This window comes from Trachemys scripta, chromosome 3 (genome assembly GCF_013100865.1).
Source record: "Trachemys scripta elegans isolate TJP31775 chromosome 3, CAS_Tse_1.0, whole genome shotgun sequence".
Taxonomy (NCBI): domain Eukaryota; kingdom Metazoa; phylum Chordata; order Testudines; family Emydidae; genus Trachemys; species Trachemys scripta.
In genome coordinates this window covers 136346285-136366422 of record NC_048300.1, presented here as the reverse complement: position 1 = coordinate 136366422, position 20138 = coordinate 136346285, and the positions used below count along the sequence as shown (strand labels likewise).

The following is a 20138-nucleotide window of genomic DNA, read 5'->3' as shown; positions in this document are numbered from 1 at the left end:
TTGCTCTTTTAAGACTTCTGAAAGCATGCTTCACACCAAGGCTCTTCAGATTCTTAAACCTTGGGATGAGTGCTGTAGCTATCTTTAGAAATCTCACATTGGTACCTTCTTTGCTTTTTGTCAAATCTACAGTGAAAGTATTCTTAAAATGAACAACATGTTCTGGGTCATCATCCGAGACTGCTATAACATGAAATATATGGCAGAATGCGGGTAAAACAGCAGGAGACATAATTCTCGACCTAAGGAGTACAATCACAAATTTAATTAATACATTTTTTTTTAAACAAGCGTCATCAGCAAGTCTTCTGGAATGGTGGCCGAAGTATGAAGGGGCATACAAATGTTTAGCATATCTGGCACGTAAATACCTTACAATGCTGGCTACAAAAGTGCCATGCAAATGCCTGTTCTCACTTTCTGGTGACATTGTAAATAAAAAGAAGGCAGCATTATCTCCTGCGAATGTAAACAAACTTGTTTGTCTGAGCAATTGGCTGAACAAGAAGTAGGACTGAGTAGACTTGCATGATAAGTAAGTTCAACTTTCATGATAAAGAGATTGCACTAAAGTACTTGTATTAGGTGAATTTCTCGTTTTTTTACAGTGCAAATACTTGTAATCAAAAATAAATATGAAGTGATCGCTGTACATTTTTGCATTCTGTGTTGTAATTTAAATCTGGTGACATTGTAAATAAGAAGAGGGCAGCATTATCTCTTGCGAATGTAACCAAACTTGTTTGTCTTAGCAATTGGCTGACCAAGAAGTAGGAATGAGTGGACTTGTAGGCTCTGCAGTTTTACATTGTTTTGTTTTTGAGTACAGTTGTGTAACAAAAAAACCCCTACATTTGCAAGTTGCACTTTCATGTCAAAGAGATTGTACTACAGTACTTGTATGAGGTGAATTGAAAAATACTATTTCTTTATAATTTTTACAGTGCAAATATTTGTAATAAAAATATACACTTTGATTTCAATTACAACACAGAATACAATATATATGAAAATGTAGAAAAACATCCAAAATATTTTATTAAATTTCAATTGGTATTCTATTGTTGGACAGTGCGATTAAAACTGCAATTAATTTTTTTTAACTGTGATTAATCGACAGCCCTAGTAGGAGGTTGAAGTGTTCTCTTAGAGGTTTTTGTATATTGCCATTCCTAATATCTGATTTGTGTCCATTTAACCTTTTACATAGGGTACTATTTTTCTGGGGGCAGCTGGCAGCTTGTTGCCGGGAGGGAGGAGGAGAAAGGCTTTAAAGTGAGACAGAGAGCTTCACTAATCATGGTTGTCACTACTCTCATCACCTGTTGGGACTGCCACATCATTTTCCTGAATCTGAATGATGTCCTGATCTGATCAGACAAGTAGAGGGAGCCAGATGACATCACCTTCAGAGGGTCAGGTAAATCCTGAGCAACAGCTAGGATATGAACCTGATGTTCCTAATATTACTCCCTTCCTATGTGTCAGTGCCTCCTTATTTCTTCTACCTCTTTTTGCCTTCTGTCTCCTAAGAGACCAGCTTAGCCAGCAAAAACAAATCTACCCTTGCAATATTGCTGTAAACCTGTGACCAAAGAGGCAAGCTAAAAACAAGATTGATTGAGATTACCAGAATGGCTAATAAATTTCTGGTCTATGCCAGTGATTTTCTAGCAGCTAAAGTGCAAGCAAGGAACAAACTGAAGCTGCAATTGATAATCTTCATGGATCTTTTCTACCTCCCACTGGCTGTGTTTAGTTTAAGTGTGTTGGTTGGACTTCACCAACAATGCCTCAGAAGTTGCCAGCTAAATCTGACTTTTCAAGCAAAGACTATCAATCAAAGTTTTTCTCTAGACAGAAAAAAGGAAGTTTTCAAAACAAAGTGTAAAATGTTTTAACTGATTTTCCTTTTTTTGTGAATGTAATAAATGGTTAAAAGGTTTGTGTGATAATTGTTACTGCAGGAGTAGGCCAGCATAAATTTATATAAAGCACAATTAATTTAGTGTTGTTATAAAAGAGTTCTAGTACATTTTAAATCCTGAGCTCCACACTGTAAAAGGGACAGAGATTAATGACAAGCTAATCTCGTTGGCAGAAATTAAAGGGACACCAACTTGAAAAAAAAAATCACACTTCCTTATCCCTTAAGGTTACTGTAACTGAAGAAGACAAGTTAAAATGAAGGGGAAAAAATCTTATCTTACTCAGTTTCACTATTGTGTTGAGAGTGCATGTTGTGTGTTTATTTTTTGTATTGTGGTAGCTCCTAGAAGCACCACTTACAGACTGGGCCTTCACAGCCTCAACAAGGACAATCCCAGCCCCAACGAGCCTACAGTGTTATGTACAATACAAAAACATTAGGTGATACAGACAGAAAAAGACAGGGAAACAATTAGACAATATTGATCAGCATGATCTGTAAGAATCCTGCAGCAGTGTGCAGACAAAGAGGGGGGTGGGGAGACTGGGCCTTTGATGGTGGTATACTCAGGCTCTGCTCAAAAAGGCCCTTCTAATCATCAAGGAAGCAGATTGTTTGTTTTTTAAAGAACTGAAGAAAAAATCTGAGCTTCCGACTGGGGAACCTAGTCCCCGGCCCCTCCCCTGCAGCCACGCTCTCGCTGGGCAGCATGGGGAGCGCAGCTGGCTCTGGCCAGGTGTCGTGGCTGCGAGCTCCTGCTGCTGGTAAGGGGTTGGGGGGGTTGGGTAAGTGAGCGGGGGATTCTGGGGGACAGTTAGGGAGGAGGGGGCAGTTGGATGGGGCGGGAGTGGTCAGCGGATGTGGAACAGGGAGGGTTGGGAGTGGGAGTCCCAGGGGGCGGGAATGTGGATAGGGGCTGGGAGGGCAGTCAGGGGACAGGGAGCAGGGGAGGTTGGATAAGAGGGTGGGATCCCGGGGGACAGGGGGTGATCGACAAGGAGCAGGGGTGGTTGGATGGGTTGGGAGTGCTGAGGGGGGCAGGCAGGGTATGGGATGTGAGAGGGGGCGGGGGCCAGGATGTTTGGGGAGGCACAGCCTTCCTTACCCCGCCCTCTATACAGTTGCACAACCCCAATGTGGCCCAAAGTTTGCCCACCCCTGCTTTAAAAAATCCACAGGAGCAACCTCTCAACACAAACCGAGAGCTGTCTAATCCAGTGTCTTGTCTTTGGTAGTAGCCAGAACCAGAGCCTCAGAGAGAGGCTCAAGAAACCCCATAGACAACAATTCTGGAATACAGCCTAACTATAGGAGAAATTTCTTTCTAACAGCCCATCAGTCAGCCAGTGGTTGGCTAACCAGCCTTGTGAAGTTTTTCAACCAAGTCTGCAGGTATAGCTTTGAAGAAACTTGGTCTGCTGCTTGTTAGAACTGAACCAAGACATACTAGCTGGCAGCTGTGTACATCTGTTGTTTGGGTATATAGCTATTTGCATTCAGAGAAACTCAACCTCCTTTACTTTTGAAATTGAAATAAACAAATTATGTTGCCATTCATGTGGGAAATACAACATGAGGAAGGAAAGGAAGGGCCACAACATTAATATGTGATTGCATAGCCATTGGCCATTATCTTTGAAAACTCATAGCGATCGGGGGAGGTCCCAGATGACTGGAAAAAGGCTAATGTAGTGCCCATCTTTAAAAAAAGGAAGGAGGAGGATCTGGGGAACTACAGGCCAGTCAGCCTCACCTCAGTCCCTGGAAAAATCATGGAGCAGGTCCTCAAGGAATCAATTCTGAAGCACTTAGAGGAGAGGAAAGTGATCAGGAACAGTCAGCATGGATTCACCAAGGGCAAGTGATGCCTGACTAACCTAATTGCCTTCTATGAGGAGATAACTGGGTCTCTGGATGAGGGGAAAGCAGTGGATGTGTTATTCGTTGACTTTAGCAAAGCTTTTGTTATAGTCTCCCACAGTATTCTTGCCAGCAAGTTAAAGAAGTATGGGCTGGATGAATGGACTATAAGGTGGATAGAAAACTGGCTAGATCATCGGGCTCAACAGGTAGTGATCAACGGCTCCATGTCTAGTTGGCAACCGGTTTCAAGCGGAGTGCCCCAAGGGTTGGTCCTGGGGCCAGTTTTGTTCAATATCTTCATTAATGATCTGGAGGATGGCATGGACTGCACTCTCAGCAAGTTTGCAGATGATACTAAACTGGGAGGAGGAGTAGATACGCTGGAGGGTAGGGATAGGATACAGAGGGACCTAGACAAATTAGAGGATTGGGCCAAAAGAAATCTGATGAGGTTCAATAAGGACAAGTGCAGAGTCCTGCACTTAGGACGGAAGAATCCCATTCACTGTTACAGACTAGGGACCGAATGGCTAGGAAGCAGTTCTGCTGAAAAAGACCTAGGGGTTACAGTGGACGAGAAGCTGGATATGAGTCGACAGTGTGCCCTTGTTGCCAGGAAGGCTAACGGCATTTTGGGCTGTATAAGTAGGGGCATTGCCAGCAGATCGAGGGACGTGATCATTCCCCGCTATTCGACATTGGTGAGGCCTCATCTGGAGTACTGTGTCCAGTTTTGGGCCCCACACTACAAGAAGGATGTGGAAAAATTGGAAAGAGTCCAGCGGAGGGCAACAAAAATTATTAGGGGGCTGGAGCACATGACTTATGAGGAGAGGCTGAGGGAACTGAGATTGTTTGGTCTGCAGAGAAGAGAAGAATGAGGGGGGATTTGATAGCTGCTTTCAACTATCTGAAAGGGGGTTCCAAAAAGGATGTATCTAGACTGTTCTCAGTGATACTTGATGACAGAACAAGGAGTAATGGTCTCAAGTTGCAATGGGGGAGGTTTAGGTTGGCTATTAGGAAAAAAACTTTTTCACTAGGAGGGTGGTGAAGCACTGGAATGGGTTACCTAGTGAGGTGGTGGAATCTCCATCCTTAGAGGTTTTTAAGGTCAGGCTTGCCAAAGTCCTGGCTGGGATGATTTAGTTGGGAATTGGTCCTGCTTTGAGCAGGGGGTTGGACTAAATGACCTCTTGAGGTCCCTTCCAACCCTGATATTCTATGAATATACTTTTTCAGTTTGTTCTACTTTATGTAACATGTGAACACTTGTCAGTATAATCATAAGAGGTATTTCTTAATTTGGCAATAACCATATCCTAGGTTAAATTCTCTCACATCATTAAGGTTTATTCAATCATGGTTAAAGACACTACCTCAAACAATAAACTGGATCAAGTTATCACCTACACCTGAGAAATTTTCTTAGTATTTTGAACACATTTATTATGAAACAGAAAGTTCAGGAGTTTGGGACTTTGGAACTCTAGAGACGACTCCCATAAGATTGTAACATTTAGAACTAATGTAGAAAACAAACAGAAAATACATTCAAACCAGATTTTTGTTTTTCTTTCGCACTGCTGCTGTTATTCAGTACTTCCTGCTTCTCTCTCAGTAAGTATTATGCCACACTTTTGATTATTTGAACAAATATGGCACAAGTAATTTGTCTATGATTGTCAAATATTCAGGGTAACAGACTCAAGAAGAGAAAGAAAATAATGGTATGTACTGTATTCCACCTTGAAACATTACCGGTATCTTAGCATAAGATGAGGTGCTACATCCTGGAGAAAGTACTGTACTTCCCACAGTGGATGAAAGTCCATTGGCTCTCAGAATTAAGATTAGGAGTTTGCCAGCTGAAGTGTTCTTTCAAGCTCCCGAAGCTGCATGTTGCCCTGAGTAATCATCATCCTAATTGCATCCTGTAAAGTGAAATGGAATCTGTTGGGCTGAACACCTATATTATAACACACAACAATATACAGCTTTTTGCCAGAGTTGCTGCATTTTTCAGTCAATTTGTTTGCCTGAGTCAATGGCATGCAATAAAGCATTCAGTCTATAAAACAATGAAGACCACACAATATGTTCATCATTGTGATAGGTGAAGCAACTCTCTCTCACCAACAGAAATTGGTCCAATAAAAGACATTACCTCACTCACCTTCTCTCTCTAACATCCTGGGACCGACACGGCTACAACACTGCATATATTAATTTGCCAGTCATTTTTCCACAAGTTCTTAACAGTGCCATTGGGAGTTATTCCTGTGGCTTAAAAGTCAGTGGAAAAGTTTCTTTGATTCAAAATCTAACTAAATTAGTATTTTCTTTATACATCCATGTCCTTTCCAATGTTTCTGTGAATAAATGGTAAGAACCACAGATGTGCATTGTAGAGAGGGATTTTTAAGAGATAAATGGTGTGGACATTCTTCTGGAATTCTGTATATCACTTAGTCTGCATAATTCCAGCCAGTAATTCCTTAATACTGACTAGGAAAGGTGCACAGCTGGCAAGCAGGGGCGTAGAAATGTTTGAGAAAAGGTGAAGTTTTCCCCACCCATTGCCATTTCCTATACAGATATCAAGTCAAATTTGTTTTGTTCAGTCTAAATTAATAAAGTTTTCAATTAGCAATAATCGCACCTCGGATTAACCTCATTGGCTACGATACTGCCACTGCGCAAAGCTAATTTAAATATAACCCCAACAGATATCATAAAAAGACAGGCCCGGCCTTAGTAAACTTATAAGTGCTCTCCACTATTCAATACAAAATTGTAAAATTAATAGTTTTGTCTGATTCTTATTTCAAGCAAGCAGTTTGTTTTGTTTTTTAATTCCAATTTACTCAATTTAAGGAATCAGAAAAAAAAATTATTCACAAGCAAGAAAGAAAAGAAGGGATAGTGTTGACAGTTTTCATAGATTCCAAGGCCAGAAGGGACCATTGTGATCATCTAGTCCGACCTCCTGTATAACACAGGCCATAAAACTTCCCCAAAATAATTCCTAGAGCATATCTTTTAGAAAAAACATCCAATCTTGATTTAAAAATTGTTGGTGATGGGAGAATCCACACTGATCCTTGACAAATTATTCCAATAGTTAATAACCCTCCCTGTCAAAAATGTATGCTTCAAATTAGTCTGAATTTGTCTAGTTTGAACTTCCAGCCATTGGATTGTGTTATACCTTTCTTTGCTAGGTTGAAGAGCCCATTATTAAATATTTGTTTCCTGTGTATATACTTATAGACTGTAATCAAGTCACCCTAACCTTCTCTGTGTTAAACAAAATAGACTGAGTCTATCACTGTTTTCTAATCTTTTAATCATTCTCATGGTTCTTCTCTGAACCCTCCCCAATGTATTGGATCGCTTTTGTATAAACATTACCTGTTTTAGAATAATCAACAAAATAGATTCCAAAAACAGGTGTTACAGAAGGCTTGGTGCAGTTAAAAAAACAAAGCATATGACAAACCATAATCTGTAGCACTAAGAATGCTTCCAAGTATATAAAAGGCATTGCTATGAGGCTGCTGCCTCTGATTCCTCACCTCATCTGTTGCATCTTTATTTCTTTTGAATTCTTCCCTTGCCCACTCCTTTAGATAGTGCCGATCAGTTTCAGTAGGTACCTGACGAATAGCCTGCAGAATTCTTCTGTATAACTGAAGAACCTGCTGCCTTCTCAAGAACTGCAAAGAATAGGGGAAATGCCTGTTATATCTGCTGCAACAGTGGTCTCCAGTCAAAGAAAGGTTTTTTTAAAACCTTTATAGAGTTTTAAGCCAAATACCACCTGGAAATTAAATGAACCAAGAGAAAGTACCTGCAATGCAAGTTTAGTCTATAAGAAGCTAAAAATTGAGAAGAAAAACAGAGTAAATTTTAAATTTGAATGATCTAATCTGAGCTGGGCTATTGGAATAGAGCAGGGTTCTCAAACTTCATTGCACCGGGACCCCTTTCTGACAACAAAAATTACTACACGCCCCAGGAGGGAGTACTGAAGTTTGAGTCCACCCAAGCTCCACCACCCTGGAAAGGGGGGCCAAAGCCGAAATCCCAGGGCTTCAGTCCCAGGCAGGGGGCCTGTAACCTGAACCCTGCCGCTCAGGGCTGAAGCCCTGGGGCTTTGGCCCCAGGTGATGGGGCTCAGGCTTTGGCCTTGGGCCCAAGCAAGTCTAAGTCAACCTGGTGACCCCATTAAAATGGGGTCCTGACCCACTTTGGGGTCCCAACCCACAGTTTGAGAACCACTGGAATAGAGGGAAATCTGTAAACGGGATTAGAAACGCCCATGATTAGCTAGATTGCAAAGCGCCTAGACATACACCAGGGCCCAATTGTGCCCTCTATAAACACAACAGAAAGATGGTCCCTGCTCCACACATCTTACAGTCTATGGCCTGGTCTACATATAGCTTTTGCACCAATATAACTATTTCAGTTAGGAGTGTGATTTTTTTTTTTAACTGACATCACTATATTTAGGCTTGGGAGGATCAGATTTGTCTTGGTAAATGTCAATTTCACTATACATACACAAATCAATAAAAAATATTTCCATTGATAATCAAAATGTACGGATAGGCAAAGAAAAATACTGCTTGAGAACTTATTAGAGGTTGATTTAAAGATATTTACGTTGTATATTTTGACAATTTATGTTTTAAAGATTATAAAGCGTTAACTTTTTGAATATCAATGTCGACTGTCTTTAAATAACGCCTGTCTGAACCCCTCCTAATTCCCCACAACTGTGAAAAATGAAATAGCCTAAAATTTAAAAAAAATGCTTAAAAATAAACATTGACGTTATCCATCAAAATTATTTAAAAAAAAATCAAATTCTGCCAAGCCTGGTTATACTGGTATAACCCTAGTGTGGATGCAGTTTTACCAGTATAAAAGGCCGGCTCTAGCATTTTTGCTGCCCCAAGCAGAAAAAAAAAAAAAAAAAGCTGCTATTGCGATCGGTGGCAGCTCTACCGCCGCTTCATTCTATGGCGGCAATTCAGCGGCAGGTCTTTCGCTCGGAGAGGGAGTGACGGTCCCACCGCAGAACGTGCCGCCCCCCTCTTCATTGGCCGCCCCAGGCACCTGCTTGCTATGCTGGAGCCGGCCCTGTCCATGAGCAGCAGAAGCTATGCTGGTGGTAGAAGCGCTCCCGCCAACATAATGCTGTGCACAGGAGTGCTTACGATGGTGTAAGTTATGTTGCTTGGGGGTGGTTTTTTCACACCTCTTATCAAGGTAAGTTTTGCCGACATAGGCTAGAGTGGAGACAAGCTGTTGGCAGGCGCTGTTTCAGTGGAGGGCAGCAGGCTCAGGATGGAAACGGAGGGGAGACCACTGACGTCCAGCTGGCGCTGTGGGTGCTTAGCCCGACTGACAATTGGGCCAAGCCACTCACCCACGGCCCCCCCAAGCGGCGCAGCAGAGTCTCTGGCGCTGCCAACTGCCCCGTCGTTCCGCTCTGAAAACCCCGGGGCTTGGGGCAGTCACCGGGCCGTGCCCGTCGGGCTCTGACCCCGGTGTCAGGTAACAGGGGCAGCATCTCCCCGGCCTCTGGCCCGCAGCCACTGAGCCCAGCCCCCCGCTCCCTGCACACGGTAACGGGCAGCGGCCCCGGGGCGAGCGCTGGGCCAGGCAGGGCGCCATCGTCCGGCCCCCAAACAGCGGGGGCTGAAGCCGGCAGCAGCGACTCCCTCAGCCTGCACTGCGGCCCCCGGCCGGTACCTGCCTCAGCGTCAGCGCTGCCGGAGGCAGCCGGGACGCGGCCATGACACCGACCAGACCCTGCGTGCGCGCGCAGCCCCGCCTCCCGCCCTCGCGGGGTCCCTGGGCCCCGCCCCGCCCCGCCCCGCCCCGCCCGGGGCTCTCGCGGGAAGCGGCGGCGGCCACAGCCGGGTCCCGCTGGTCAGGCGGGGGCGGGAGGGATTTGAGGCCTGGCCCCGGAGAGCGGCAGCAGGAAACGTGCGGGTTCCGGGCCGCCCGGCGCCAGCTCCAGCTCCTGGGGGTGCCCCCGGGGAAGGAGCCGCGCAGTGTCCCCCGCCGGCCCCAGCGGGTTTGTGCTAGTAGGGGCCCAAGCCCGCCCCCGCTTGGCATCCGCACAGGCTGTCGCAGTGACCCCCCCCATGGGTGGCACTGCCAAGGTGGGAGGGGGGCTGAGAGGCTGGGCCTGATATGATAAATTAAGACATGGGATTAGGGAGGTAAATGACTCAGCAGGCTGCAACTAGGATGTGTGCATTAAATTAGTAAAGAGGTTAGTAGATTAGAAAGACACTGTCTGAGCCAGCTAAGATAAAAGGGAGAACACCCAGGGCACTAGTTCCTGTGAACTAGATGAATTAGGAATGTAAAGGTAGAGTACTGAGCATAGAAAGTGTGGACAGAGCTTGCTGCATAGGAGGGATTGGTTCCTGCAAACCAAGCCAATCTAAAAATGTGTAATGCAATGTATCGTAAATGCAATGAGATATGTAATGTGTATACATAGAGAGAGAGAGAGAGTTGCTATGTAATTTTGGAGCTGTGATGTACCCTGCATCCATTGCACCTGCGTTTGAGTCTAATCAGCTCAGTATAGCACTGTTGTATGCCAAATAAAGATATCTCAGTGATAAAGGCTGAAGTCCAACTGAGTTCTTGGGAAGCATCATGGAAACTGATCCCAGAGGGAATCCCAAAAAGGACTTTCCTCCCCCACTTGGGCGTCCATCATCCTCGGTACATCTCTCAGATCCCCCCCAGCAGTCCTGAGGCTGTTTTAAATTATGCCTGGCTATCCTCAACCCCAAGAGTCTGATCAGATAGCTGAGAATTGCAGCAATGCTCCAGCCACGCCCTTTTCCCCCTTAACCACACCCTCACAGACCTATTAAAGCTCCCCTCACTGGATGCATGCCAGGTTGATGCATCTGAGTCCCACAACACTGTTAAGCTCTCCTTGGTCTGCGTAGATGATGGAGAAAACTGGTTTCACCTCCGTTGTGGCCCTCCCAATTGCTCTGAGATGCTCCCATTTGAATGGGAACTGTATAACAACTCTCCAGTGTCTCTGGTCAGGTAGGGATGTGACACCAGCCCTGCTGGAATTAATTGAAATTATTAAAATAGGAGACCACTAGACTCTAATTTAACCATAAATTCTTTTATTAAGCCCAAAGGCTAAATGGTATTTTAATCAATTTCCCTAAACATTCCTAATCCTAAAAACACCTAATACAGTAATAAAGTATCCATAAGCATGTGATTGGTATACTTACATAAACTCCAGACCAAGTGAGGATTGTCTCATCCTGGCATGATCAAGTAGGATCTGATAACCTTCAGCTTTATGGCTCTCTTTATACCCTTCAGTTAAACTTGCAAGCTTTAGCAAAAACCCAGTTTGAAGAAGTTTATTCTTGCTACTTTCCTTCCAGTAAGGTTTTCCTTTCTTCTCTCTTCCCCACTCGCTTACCAGCAGAACAGTGGGAAGGTTTGTGCTTGTTTTTAAAAGAAACCTTGTAGGGGCCCATGCCTGTCCCCCATTGGCACCCATAGGCTGTCCCAGTGACCCCCATGGCTGGCACTGCCAAGGTGGGAGGGTGGCTTAGAAGCTGGTTTGTCTTGTTACTGCAGCTTTTTATTTTATTAGTTACTTTTTGAACTATACGTCATTCTCACACTACAAGTAAAAATAATACCACTAATTATTCTCATGACTTTCTTTTACCTGCTGATTGGGGTGTTACCAGCCACAAACCATAAAGCACATATATTATTTTCTTAAACTTAAGCTAACTTTAATTTCATAACTATTCCTACGGGTCCTGATAAGATATGGCTGACTCCATATCCATTGAGGCATTCAATGATACAATTTCATAAAGTTAACCAGAATTCCTAAGTTGTACTCAGATTCCCCAAATTATCACACCCTCCCAGCTACACCTGGCTGTGAAGAAGAGCCAGCACTTCAATATTCAGAGTTTCCACTTATGCCTGGAGAATCCTGATGGGGTCAGTTAAACTAGCTTACCAGCAGATTTGCATTGGTCAAGTAGCACAAATCTGCCAGAATGTTTAGGACGATGAGGCCACCAATAAAAACCTCACGTATCTGGCAACCCCTCACAGTCCAGAACAAGTGAAACCCGTGAAGTTATGCAAGCTAGGAACCTATCTGATTTGAGGACTGTTTGTATGATGTTCTGAAAATGTAAAGCATTATATGTGCACCAAGTACTATTCCTGTGGCATAGCTATTTTTGCTTCATCAAATGACAAAGGATGGACACCATAATTACAAACAGTGGTACATCTTTTTATTAGTACAGACAATAAGATGCATAGCTTTTGCAATGAAAAAAGTCATGTACAATCTTTAAGACACCTAACTAAATGTGTCTTTAATGTCTGCCTTGGACAGAGGGGCAAACTTCACAGTGTAAAGTGATAATGCAGGGAAGATCATATCATGGCATGTTTCATAAAAATACCCTGCAGGCATTATCCAACAACCAGCACATATATTAAATAGGATGTGTTTAACCACAAAACACAGTTTTAAGTATTCAAGTACTTATATTTTGGTTGTGTAAACCCATCCTTCCCCCACCCACATGTACCACCACCATGGGTTCAGCTAAAACAGTTCCAAGACTGTTCAAGTTCTTCCACTAAAAGAAGTTCCTTCCCAGAAACAAGACTACTTCCCCCCCTTCAATGATATGAATATTCCAAATAAAATTTAAAATAATAAATTACAACAGTGGTGGTAGAAGGTCTGCATTGTTATAGGGATAGGCAAATAAGTGAGTACAGTCTTTCACCATTGCATAGTCTCCTGCACTAGCAAATGGGGAGAGCACACCTAAAGCATTTATTTTCTAGGCTGTCTGAATATCAGAAGGCAGTTTCTGCACGTAAATCCTGGATAGAGAGATCTCATCAAATCACTGATGAAATGCAGTCACACTTCAGTAATTTAGCAGCAATCAGACGTTTACTTGCTTTGTAAATTCTATAGACTCTCCGAGGCAGTCACCAGTTCAAACCACTGTCGCAGCGCATCACTGAGAGTCTCTGGGAGGGCATTCACATCTCTGAGGATTATGTAGAATGGGAATGGGAACTCTTCCATGTAGGATCTGATTTCAGGCATTTCTCCGGGCTCTTTGAATATAGGTACTTTAATGTCCAAGATGGAATCCTGTAAAAGAGGTGAAGGGATGACTGGACTGTAGGTACCATTTATCCAATTTTTCAAACACATTTCCCAACACTGGACAATTAAAGGCAAAAATATTTTAAAATAAAACCCTAAATGCAACCCCCTCAGGGAAATCAAACAGGGACAGATATGACAAGTTTGGGGGTGGGGTGGGGGGGGGGGGGGGGGAGTGCCTTTTTTCTCATATGCTTATAGTCCTAAAACTGTACTGAGAATAGAGTTACAGAATGAAGTAGACTAAACTTTAAGCTTTTGTAGTATTAAACAAACATATAAATAAATGCTAAGGAAAGACAAGAGACTAACATGACAAGAACCTGCTACCACCTGGATCAATTTGCTTTTATGTTGTGTCATTCCCTGAGCGTGCCCTTCCTCTGACTTTTAAAACTGTAAAGCTCTTTGGGTAGAAATTCACAATTGAGAAGGAATAAATCAGCTCTTTCAAATCCTTTTGCTTTCAACTTTTTAATTTAGAAATCTAGTAGCTATTTCTGTTCTAGCCAAAATTTATGACAGTCCCTAAATAATAATAAATCATCTCAGAGTTTTTAGTGTATCCATCATATTAATGGAAGTAATTATTGTAAAGTATGTGAGTACCAACTGTATTGGAAAGTCCCAGTTCTTCCCTCTCCTGCCCACATCTTGAGGCACAAATCATGCTCACAATTTTATCTATGGAGTTAGAAACACCCTGGAATTACTTTTACCGTCAGTCAACACTGAATTGGTTGGAGTTATTTAACAACACGAGGTGCTCCCAACACCTTCTCTGCCAGGAAGTGACAGACTAGCCCAGGACAAGGAAGAGTCCTTGTGTAGGCTTTTGTGGGATGAAAACTGGGTGCTTTTCTGTCAGACAGAATCTTTCTGAATAGTTGGGGGCACACTGTTCATAACTAGGAGGTGGTTACACATGATGCAATAGTATGTTACTATATTTGTGTACAGCACCCAGAACAATGGGACCTGATTCTGATCAGGGCCCTTGTGTACGATCAGAATACAAATACATTTTCACTAAGTATCTACTAGCAAACTACAGCAGATATTTTTCTGTAAACCAATTTATGGTAGATTTAGGCAATTCAACAGCACAGCCAACAGAAAATACTGTACAGCACACAGTATTGTGCTGGGTGCCTCACAGTACAAATAAGATGAGACAGTTCCAGGCCCAAAGAGTTTAAAATCTAATTTCAAATATGACATAAGGAGTCACAGTAGAGAGGTTGAGGGAGCACTGACAGATGTTGCACATGAATGAAATTTTAATTACTTCACTAAAGGATAGTGAACAGCAAAGTGAAGCAAATAATTATTTTATATTAAACAAAATATCTTTGTTGACTCCTACAAAAGGCATAACCCCAGCTGTAGTTGCAAATGTTTGACAGCTAGAAAAAAAATGATCTTGGTATAAATTCCCAGCCAATTTTATAAGGAGTTACAAAGGCAACCGTTAAAAACACTGTGTGTAGCTTTCCATTCACTGCACTAGAATGCGGTTTTATTATTCACTCACTCACCCGGGAAATAGGATTGTCTAATACGACAAAAATGACAAAGATATTGGCATTTTGAGCAGCCTGAACTGCTGCTGTGACTCGTTCCTTGCCTTCTAGGAAAAGGCCTCTTCCATCAGATACTATCAAGAGCAGCTGAGCGGTATCTAAGCACAGGGAAAATAATATTTTCAGTTCCAATAAATAAGAACTTCTAACTCATTTAAATTGAAAACAAAAACATTGCGTTTTATCACAATTTATTTTTGTTGTATGCACAATGGAAAACCCTAATAACCTCCATAAGAAAACAAAGTTGTGGTCAATTATTATTCTCTGACTTTTAAAAATTAAATTATAACCCCAAACAGATCAGGAAAGAGAATTTCTCTCCTGGAGACATGAGTTAGGCTTTGTCTACACTAGCACTTTTGTCAGTCCGGGTGTGAAAAAAATATCGCCCTGACCGACGTAAGTTTCACCGACAAAAGTGTCGGTGTGGACAGCGCTATGTCTGCAGGAAATGCTCTCCCACCAGCATAGAGTGGCTACATAGGAGACCTCACAGCGGTGCAGCTGCAGGGGTACAGCTGTGCCACTGTAAGGTCTGTAGTGTAGACATAGCCTTTGACAATTTTTAAATGGCCATTACCACCATAAGCAATGATAACAGGCAGGAAAACTAAACTAGTGAATAAAGGTCTGGTTTTGCACTCCTTGCTCACCACACTCGTCAGTTAGACAGGAATTTTGGGTGCACAAGAAATTCAAAGATTAGGTACCAGCTCTGCAGACTTGACTACAGCACATATCTGCTAAGGGGTTTATCCAACTTCCACTGAAATCAATAGGAGCCTTTCTGAGGTCAATGATTTCAAAGGGAGGTGAGTCAAGCCCTAAAATCAGTGTATTTGTATAAAATATGTTACAACTTGAGTGCAATAAACTGCTTCTAAACACTACTTGCTTGCTTTTTTTTTTGGCTAAATACCCAAAAAGTCTATACAGAATGTCTATTAAAATATTTGTTGAGATAATGAAGCACAAAAATGGTCTCGAACACATCTTTTTTTTTTGCTTTATTTGAAAGATTATCAAATGGATCTTCTTTGTTTTGTTTAATTTGCTACTAAGTCCTGCACATGCTATGCAAAGTTTCAGCTTTTAAAAATGGAAGTGCCGAAAGAGCCTCTTAACCAAACATTCCATTTGAACTTTTCAGCACCATGGTCTTGAATGCAAGTGTCATCTCAATGCTGCAAGTCTTTACAGTTTTTCTCTATGACAGCATAGGAAAGATATTGCATTAAGACCTTAGTGAGCTATATTCCCATGGTAATAAGCATAATTAGCATTTAAAAAGTGCTTACCTGGATTGATATTTTGAGACAACTGCTGTGCTGCAGCAAACATATTTGCTGATGATTCTAGAAACTGCAGAGAAGACATACAAGAGAACAGCAAGCTAATTATAAGCAGATGCATTAATGCTGGAAAGATTTTTAAAACAAATGAACAGGTTAAGAGAGTTCATCAGACTTTTCCACATTTCATACAAATCGCTACTGAATGTGGAAGATCGTTGGAGCTGTCTGGGTGCATATCAATGGCTACTGTTCTTGATGGCAGTAAGGGCATATTAGGGATGCCAGAACTGAAAGACAGTCCAACCAAGGAGAAAACTCAGGCAAGGTCCAAAAGGTACCACAACAAGATTTTTTTCAAGAACCAGCCAAAAGCAAATGAATGATTTTGGTAAACTGATTCTCTGCAGAGTAAGTCCCGGTGCTTGGTCAATTAAAATATACCAGTAATCATGTCTGGAGTTCTCTTCTTCCCTCTGGCCTTAATACAGCATTGGGATTAAGGCTATGAGTTGGTCAGAGAGGTCATGGATTCTGTGATTTCACATGACCTCCACAATTTCAGCCCGAGCGGCAGAACTCCAGCTGTCAGCCCCGGGTGGTGGTGCTCCGGCTCCAGCCCACTCGGGCTTCTGTGATTTATTGTTTATTGTCACATCCTGTCTGTGACTTCTACTAAAAATACCTGTGACAAAACCTTAGCCTTAATTGGGATCCACTAAAATAAATTCCTGCTGGACTTAAATAGGACTTCCCCCATGCTCTTAAATGGGATTCTGCATTAGTGCAGAAGTTATGCTAGTAAATCCAAATGTAGGATTAGCACCTGTAGCAAAAATGCAGTTTACAATACAGTCTGAGCTGGGGGACTATCAAGGTAGAAGAGCACAAACGAAAGCGACACTGCTGAGTATTAACTATTGCAACAAGATGCTAAGCTCTCCTATCTCTTATCTACTGAAGGTTAAGTTGTTGTATAGTGGAACAGTCATGCCATTCATGAATTGCCATTCATGTACACCTCTACCCCAATATAACGCTGTCCTCGGGAGCCAAAAAAATCTTACCGCGTTATAGGTGAAACCACGTTATATCGAACTTGCTTTGATCCGCCGGAGTGCGCAGCCCCCTCCCGAGCACTGCTTTACCGCGTTATATCGGGTCGCGTTATATCGGGGTAGAGGTGTATTTTGTTTTTATGTAAACACAAACAGTGCCTAATGCCATGATACAATTAATGTTTTGTCTGGAACAAAAATTCTGTAACCCTGCAGTCCAAGAGGTACTTTTGCATACCTGAGCTATCTTAGTTTTCTTTTGTTGAAATTTGCAGAGGCGTAATATCCGTGTTCCTGACTGGTCACTGAATGTTTCATGGAATGGGTGCAGAAGTTGAACTGTCTCGCCAAAGCTGGAAAAAAGTTTCATGTGTGTGTGTTTTAAAACTATGTTTAATAAGAATTCTATATTGCTAATTTGCTCTAAAAATCTTAAAATAAATCCATGCTTAAAATATTCTCACCTACATACAGCAATCTGCCCCACTTCTAGAAGAGTCAATGCATTTCCAATCACTGCCAGGGATTCATATGCAAGCTAGGAAAAATGAAGTTAATCAAGATGAAGCAACATGTTCAAAAGTATTGCTGTATGCAGGGTTTTTGTAGTCGTGTCAGTCCCATGATGTAAGAGATGAGAGATATAAGATCTGTAAGGTCATATCTTTTACTGGACCAACTTCTGTTGGTGAGAGATTCAAGCTAGGGAGCTACACAGAGCTCTTCCACAGGGCTGAGAAAGGTACACAGTGTTACATCTAAATACAAGGTAGAACAGATAGTTTAGCATAGGCAGTTGGCACATATTCTAAGGGACCATTTGAGATGAAGTGGCCAGTTAACATCCCTGTAGTCATAGGACAAAAAGGAGGGTTAGTGGGTTACAGATTGCTGAAATAAGCCATAAATCCAGTGTTTTTATTAAGACCATAATTTTTAGTGTCTACCAAAGTTATGAATTTAAGATCCCAGGCTCATCTTTTGAAAGCGTTATGCAGTTTCTCTTTGAGGTTGAGGACTGATAGGTCAGATATAGAGTGATCGCTTTGTGAAAAAAGTGTTCGCCCACTGGTGATATGGTGGTTTTGTCATTTATCGCTTTATGTATGAGTTCATTTGCGAGTGTAGTGATGGTCTGGTTTCACTTACATAGCTGTTATTGGGGCATTTAGTACACTGGATGAAGTACACCACATTTTGTGGTGAAGTGTTGCCAGTTCTTTTAATCTTTTGGTGCTGAATTAAAAGCGTATCAAAGTTCATTTTCATAATCCAGTAAAATCAAATTTAAATACTGCCCATTAAGTATTTGTTTCCTTATATAATTGTTTATGTGTGTATATGAAATACAAACCTAGTGATATCACAAGCAAAAAATTCGAAAAAATCTGATTTTGAGATATTCATGAATTACAGAAAGATTATGTTGGTGCTATTTGCAGTCAGCTGAAATCTTGAAATTGGATGTTACACACTAACAGTTTAGGCTGATGAATAGAAATTAAAATGTTGCAATAATCAGACTGAGGGGAGTACACATTTTTACTGAATACAAATTCTCTACTTTATACATGTATAAATATGTCACTAATTTACCAGTGAAGCACAAAATATGCATTCTATACTGCAATTCAAAATATTTTAATAGTAGAGTTTGACTAAGGATTAGAAACTGTTTAAACTATCTTCATATTTTACGTGTGACATATTAAATTAATAGTGAACTCGCCTGTAAATTCAGTACTCTATCAGAGTCACCAATCCCTGTCTATTCAATAACAACACCTTCCATGCAGTACAATTCTTGATCTAAATCAGCTCCTCTTCTGATATACAATTATAAAAAAGACCTCGTCTACTGTACTGCTTCATCATTACTCTGTGGAATAGGTTCCTTCCAAGGTTTTATTTGCCTTACCTGTTTGGAGTGGTTGTCTATCATACTAGACGAATCATCAATGGCCAAGCAAATCTGGTACTGACGTTTGCTGGGCTTGGTTCTTCGCAACCAGATCTTATCTTTTCGGAACTGACTAGCGATATATGGAATCACTTTGCGCATATTCAATCTTTTTCCTGTTCTGTAATCACCTCTGATAGTTAAGAAGCCAACAAAAATATTAGTGGGGAGAGTCATTTTATTGATAATAGTTTATACAATTTGGTAATTATGCACAGCAACACAGGCCGAGATTTTCAGAACTGGATGTCTAAAATTAGGCTCTTATGTCCTACAAATTGGTCTGATTTTCAGCTCCCTGATTTTCAGGGAGTTGGATGCTCTTTTGTAAACAGATTTTTAATGTAGGAGCCTAAATATGGAATTAGGAGCCTGACTTTTGGTACCCAGTATTGAAAATTTTGGTAAAAAATTATTGGACTTAAATCTTGTTCAGAATCACTTGGAGCTAAAACGTGAACAATGCGGAGAAGATTTTGACTCCTAACATCATTTTGACTCGCTAGAGCTTCCATTGAAATCAGTTTGAGCATTGTATAAAAAAAACAACCCTCCCCCCCCCAAAAAAAACCCACCAAAAAAAACTACAGATACAAGATAGTGAAGTCTTATAATTCTTCACTACCACATCACATTTGCAAGTCATCAGATCACCTAAGAGTTCTAATTAAAAAATAAAATGAATGTGCATGCATATGGGAAACAGTTACTACAAATATTAGAGGATACTGCTGAGGCCCAAACGCAACAAGCTGTGGCTGTAAAGATGCCTGGCCCACAAAATGAGAGGTTAAGAGGCTAGAAGCCTTATAGAGAAAAGACTTACTTCAACTTGGCTGCCTGAGTGGGTTCAAGTATGAGTCGTAGCTGCTCACAAAGCTGTTGTGAAAGAGGAGCGGTCAGTGCTAAATACCTCTGCCACATCTCAGCTGCCGTCTTTTCCTGTAACAGTACCAGACGAGACAAAACTCACTACATTCATTATGGACAAATGAAAAGCTGTGAAAAGCTGGAAGGAGAGAGCACAAGTCTGAGGACAACATTAATAGGACAAAATAAGTCCTTCCGGTGAAGTTAGTGGGAAATGCTTGACGAAGGACTCATTTCTGGGCTCCAGTGAAAAGCAACAGAGGGTCCTGTGGCACCTTTGAGACTAACAGAAGTATTGGGAGCATAAGCTTTCGTGGGTAAGAACCTCACTTCTT

At 41.8% G+C, this 20138-nt stretch overlaps 2 protein-coding genes and 1 pseudogene across 3 annotated transcripts in view; all 3 read right to left on the bottom strand.

Moving 5' to 3' along the window:
* Positions 1 to 4947: 4947 nt before the first annotated feature.
* On the bottom strand, positions 4948 to 9644 carry LYRM2 (LYR motif containing 2). The gene is made up of 3 exons (XM_034766046.1): positions 9560 to 9644; positions 7372 to 7512; positions 4948 to 5727 (listed from the first exon to the last, which is right to left on the bottom strand). Exons 1-3 carry the CDS (start codon positions 9602 to 9604, stop codon positions 5647 to 5649), a joined length of 267 nt encoding a protein of 88 aa, XP_034621937.1. The 5' UTR covers positions 9605 to 9644; the 3' UTR covers positions 4948 to 5646.
* Positions 6384 to 6500, bottom strand: LOC117875671 (annotated as a pseudogene).
* Positions 9645 to 12113: 2469 nt separating the features above from the next.
* The window catches only part of MDN1 (midasin AAA ATPase 1), a 168427-nt gene continuing 160402 nt past the window's right edge, over positions 12114 to 20138 (bottom strand). For both annotated transcript variants that reach the window (XM_034766036.1, XM_034766037.1), the window contains exons 96-102: positions 19760 to 19875; positions 18892 to 19066; positions 17438 to 17511; positions 17212 to 17326; positions 15922 to 15985; positions 14576 to 14718; positions 12114 to 13022 (exon numbers count right to left, since the gene is read on the bottom strand). In XM_034766036.1, coding sequence (XP_034621927.1) covers positions 12834 to 13022; positions 14576 to 14718; positions 15922 to 15985; positions 17212 to 17326; positions 17438 to 17511; positions 18892 to 19066; positions 19760 to 19875 — 876 coding nt within the window. In that variant the 3' untranslated portion in view covers positions 12114 to 12833. The remainder of the gene's footprint in view (positions 13023 to 14575; positions 14719 to 15921; positions 15986 to 17211; positions 17327 to 17437; positions 17512 to 18891; positions 19067 to 19759; positions 19876 to 20138) is intronic.

What these genes read in the sequence shown, in the direction of transcription:
- LYRM2 (XM_034766046.1), bottom strand. Translation starts at nt 9,604, where the DNA reads ATGGCCGCGTCCCGGCTGCCTCCGGCAGCGCTGACGCTGAGGCAG. An exon ending in CAGCGCTGACGCTGAGGCAG is followed by an intron (nt 7,513 to 9,559) that starts GTACCGGCCGGG and finishes TATTCTTTGCAG; the next exon opens with TTCTTGAGAAGGCAGCAGGT. An exon ending in ATAAAGATGCAACAGATGAG is followed by an intron (nt 5,728 to 7,371) that starts GTGAGGAATCAG and finishes TTCACTTTACAG; the next exon opens with GATGCAATTAGGATGATGAT.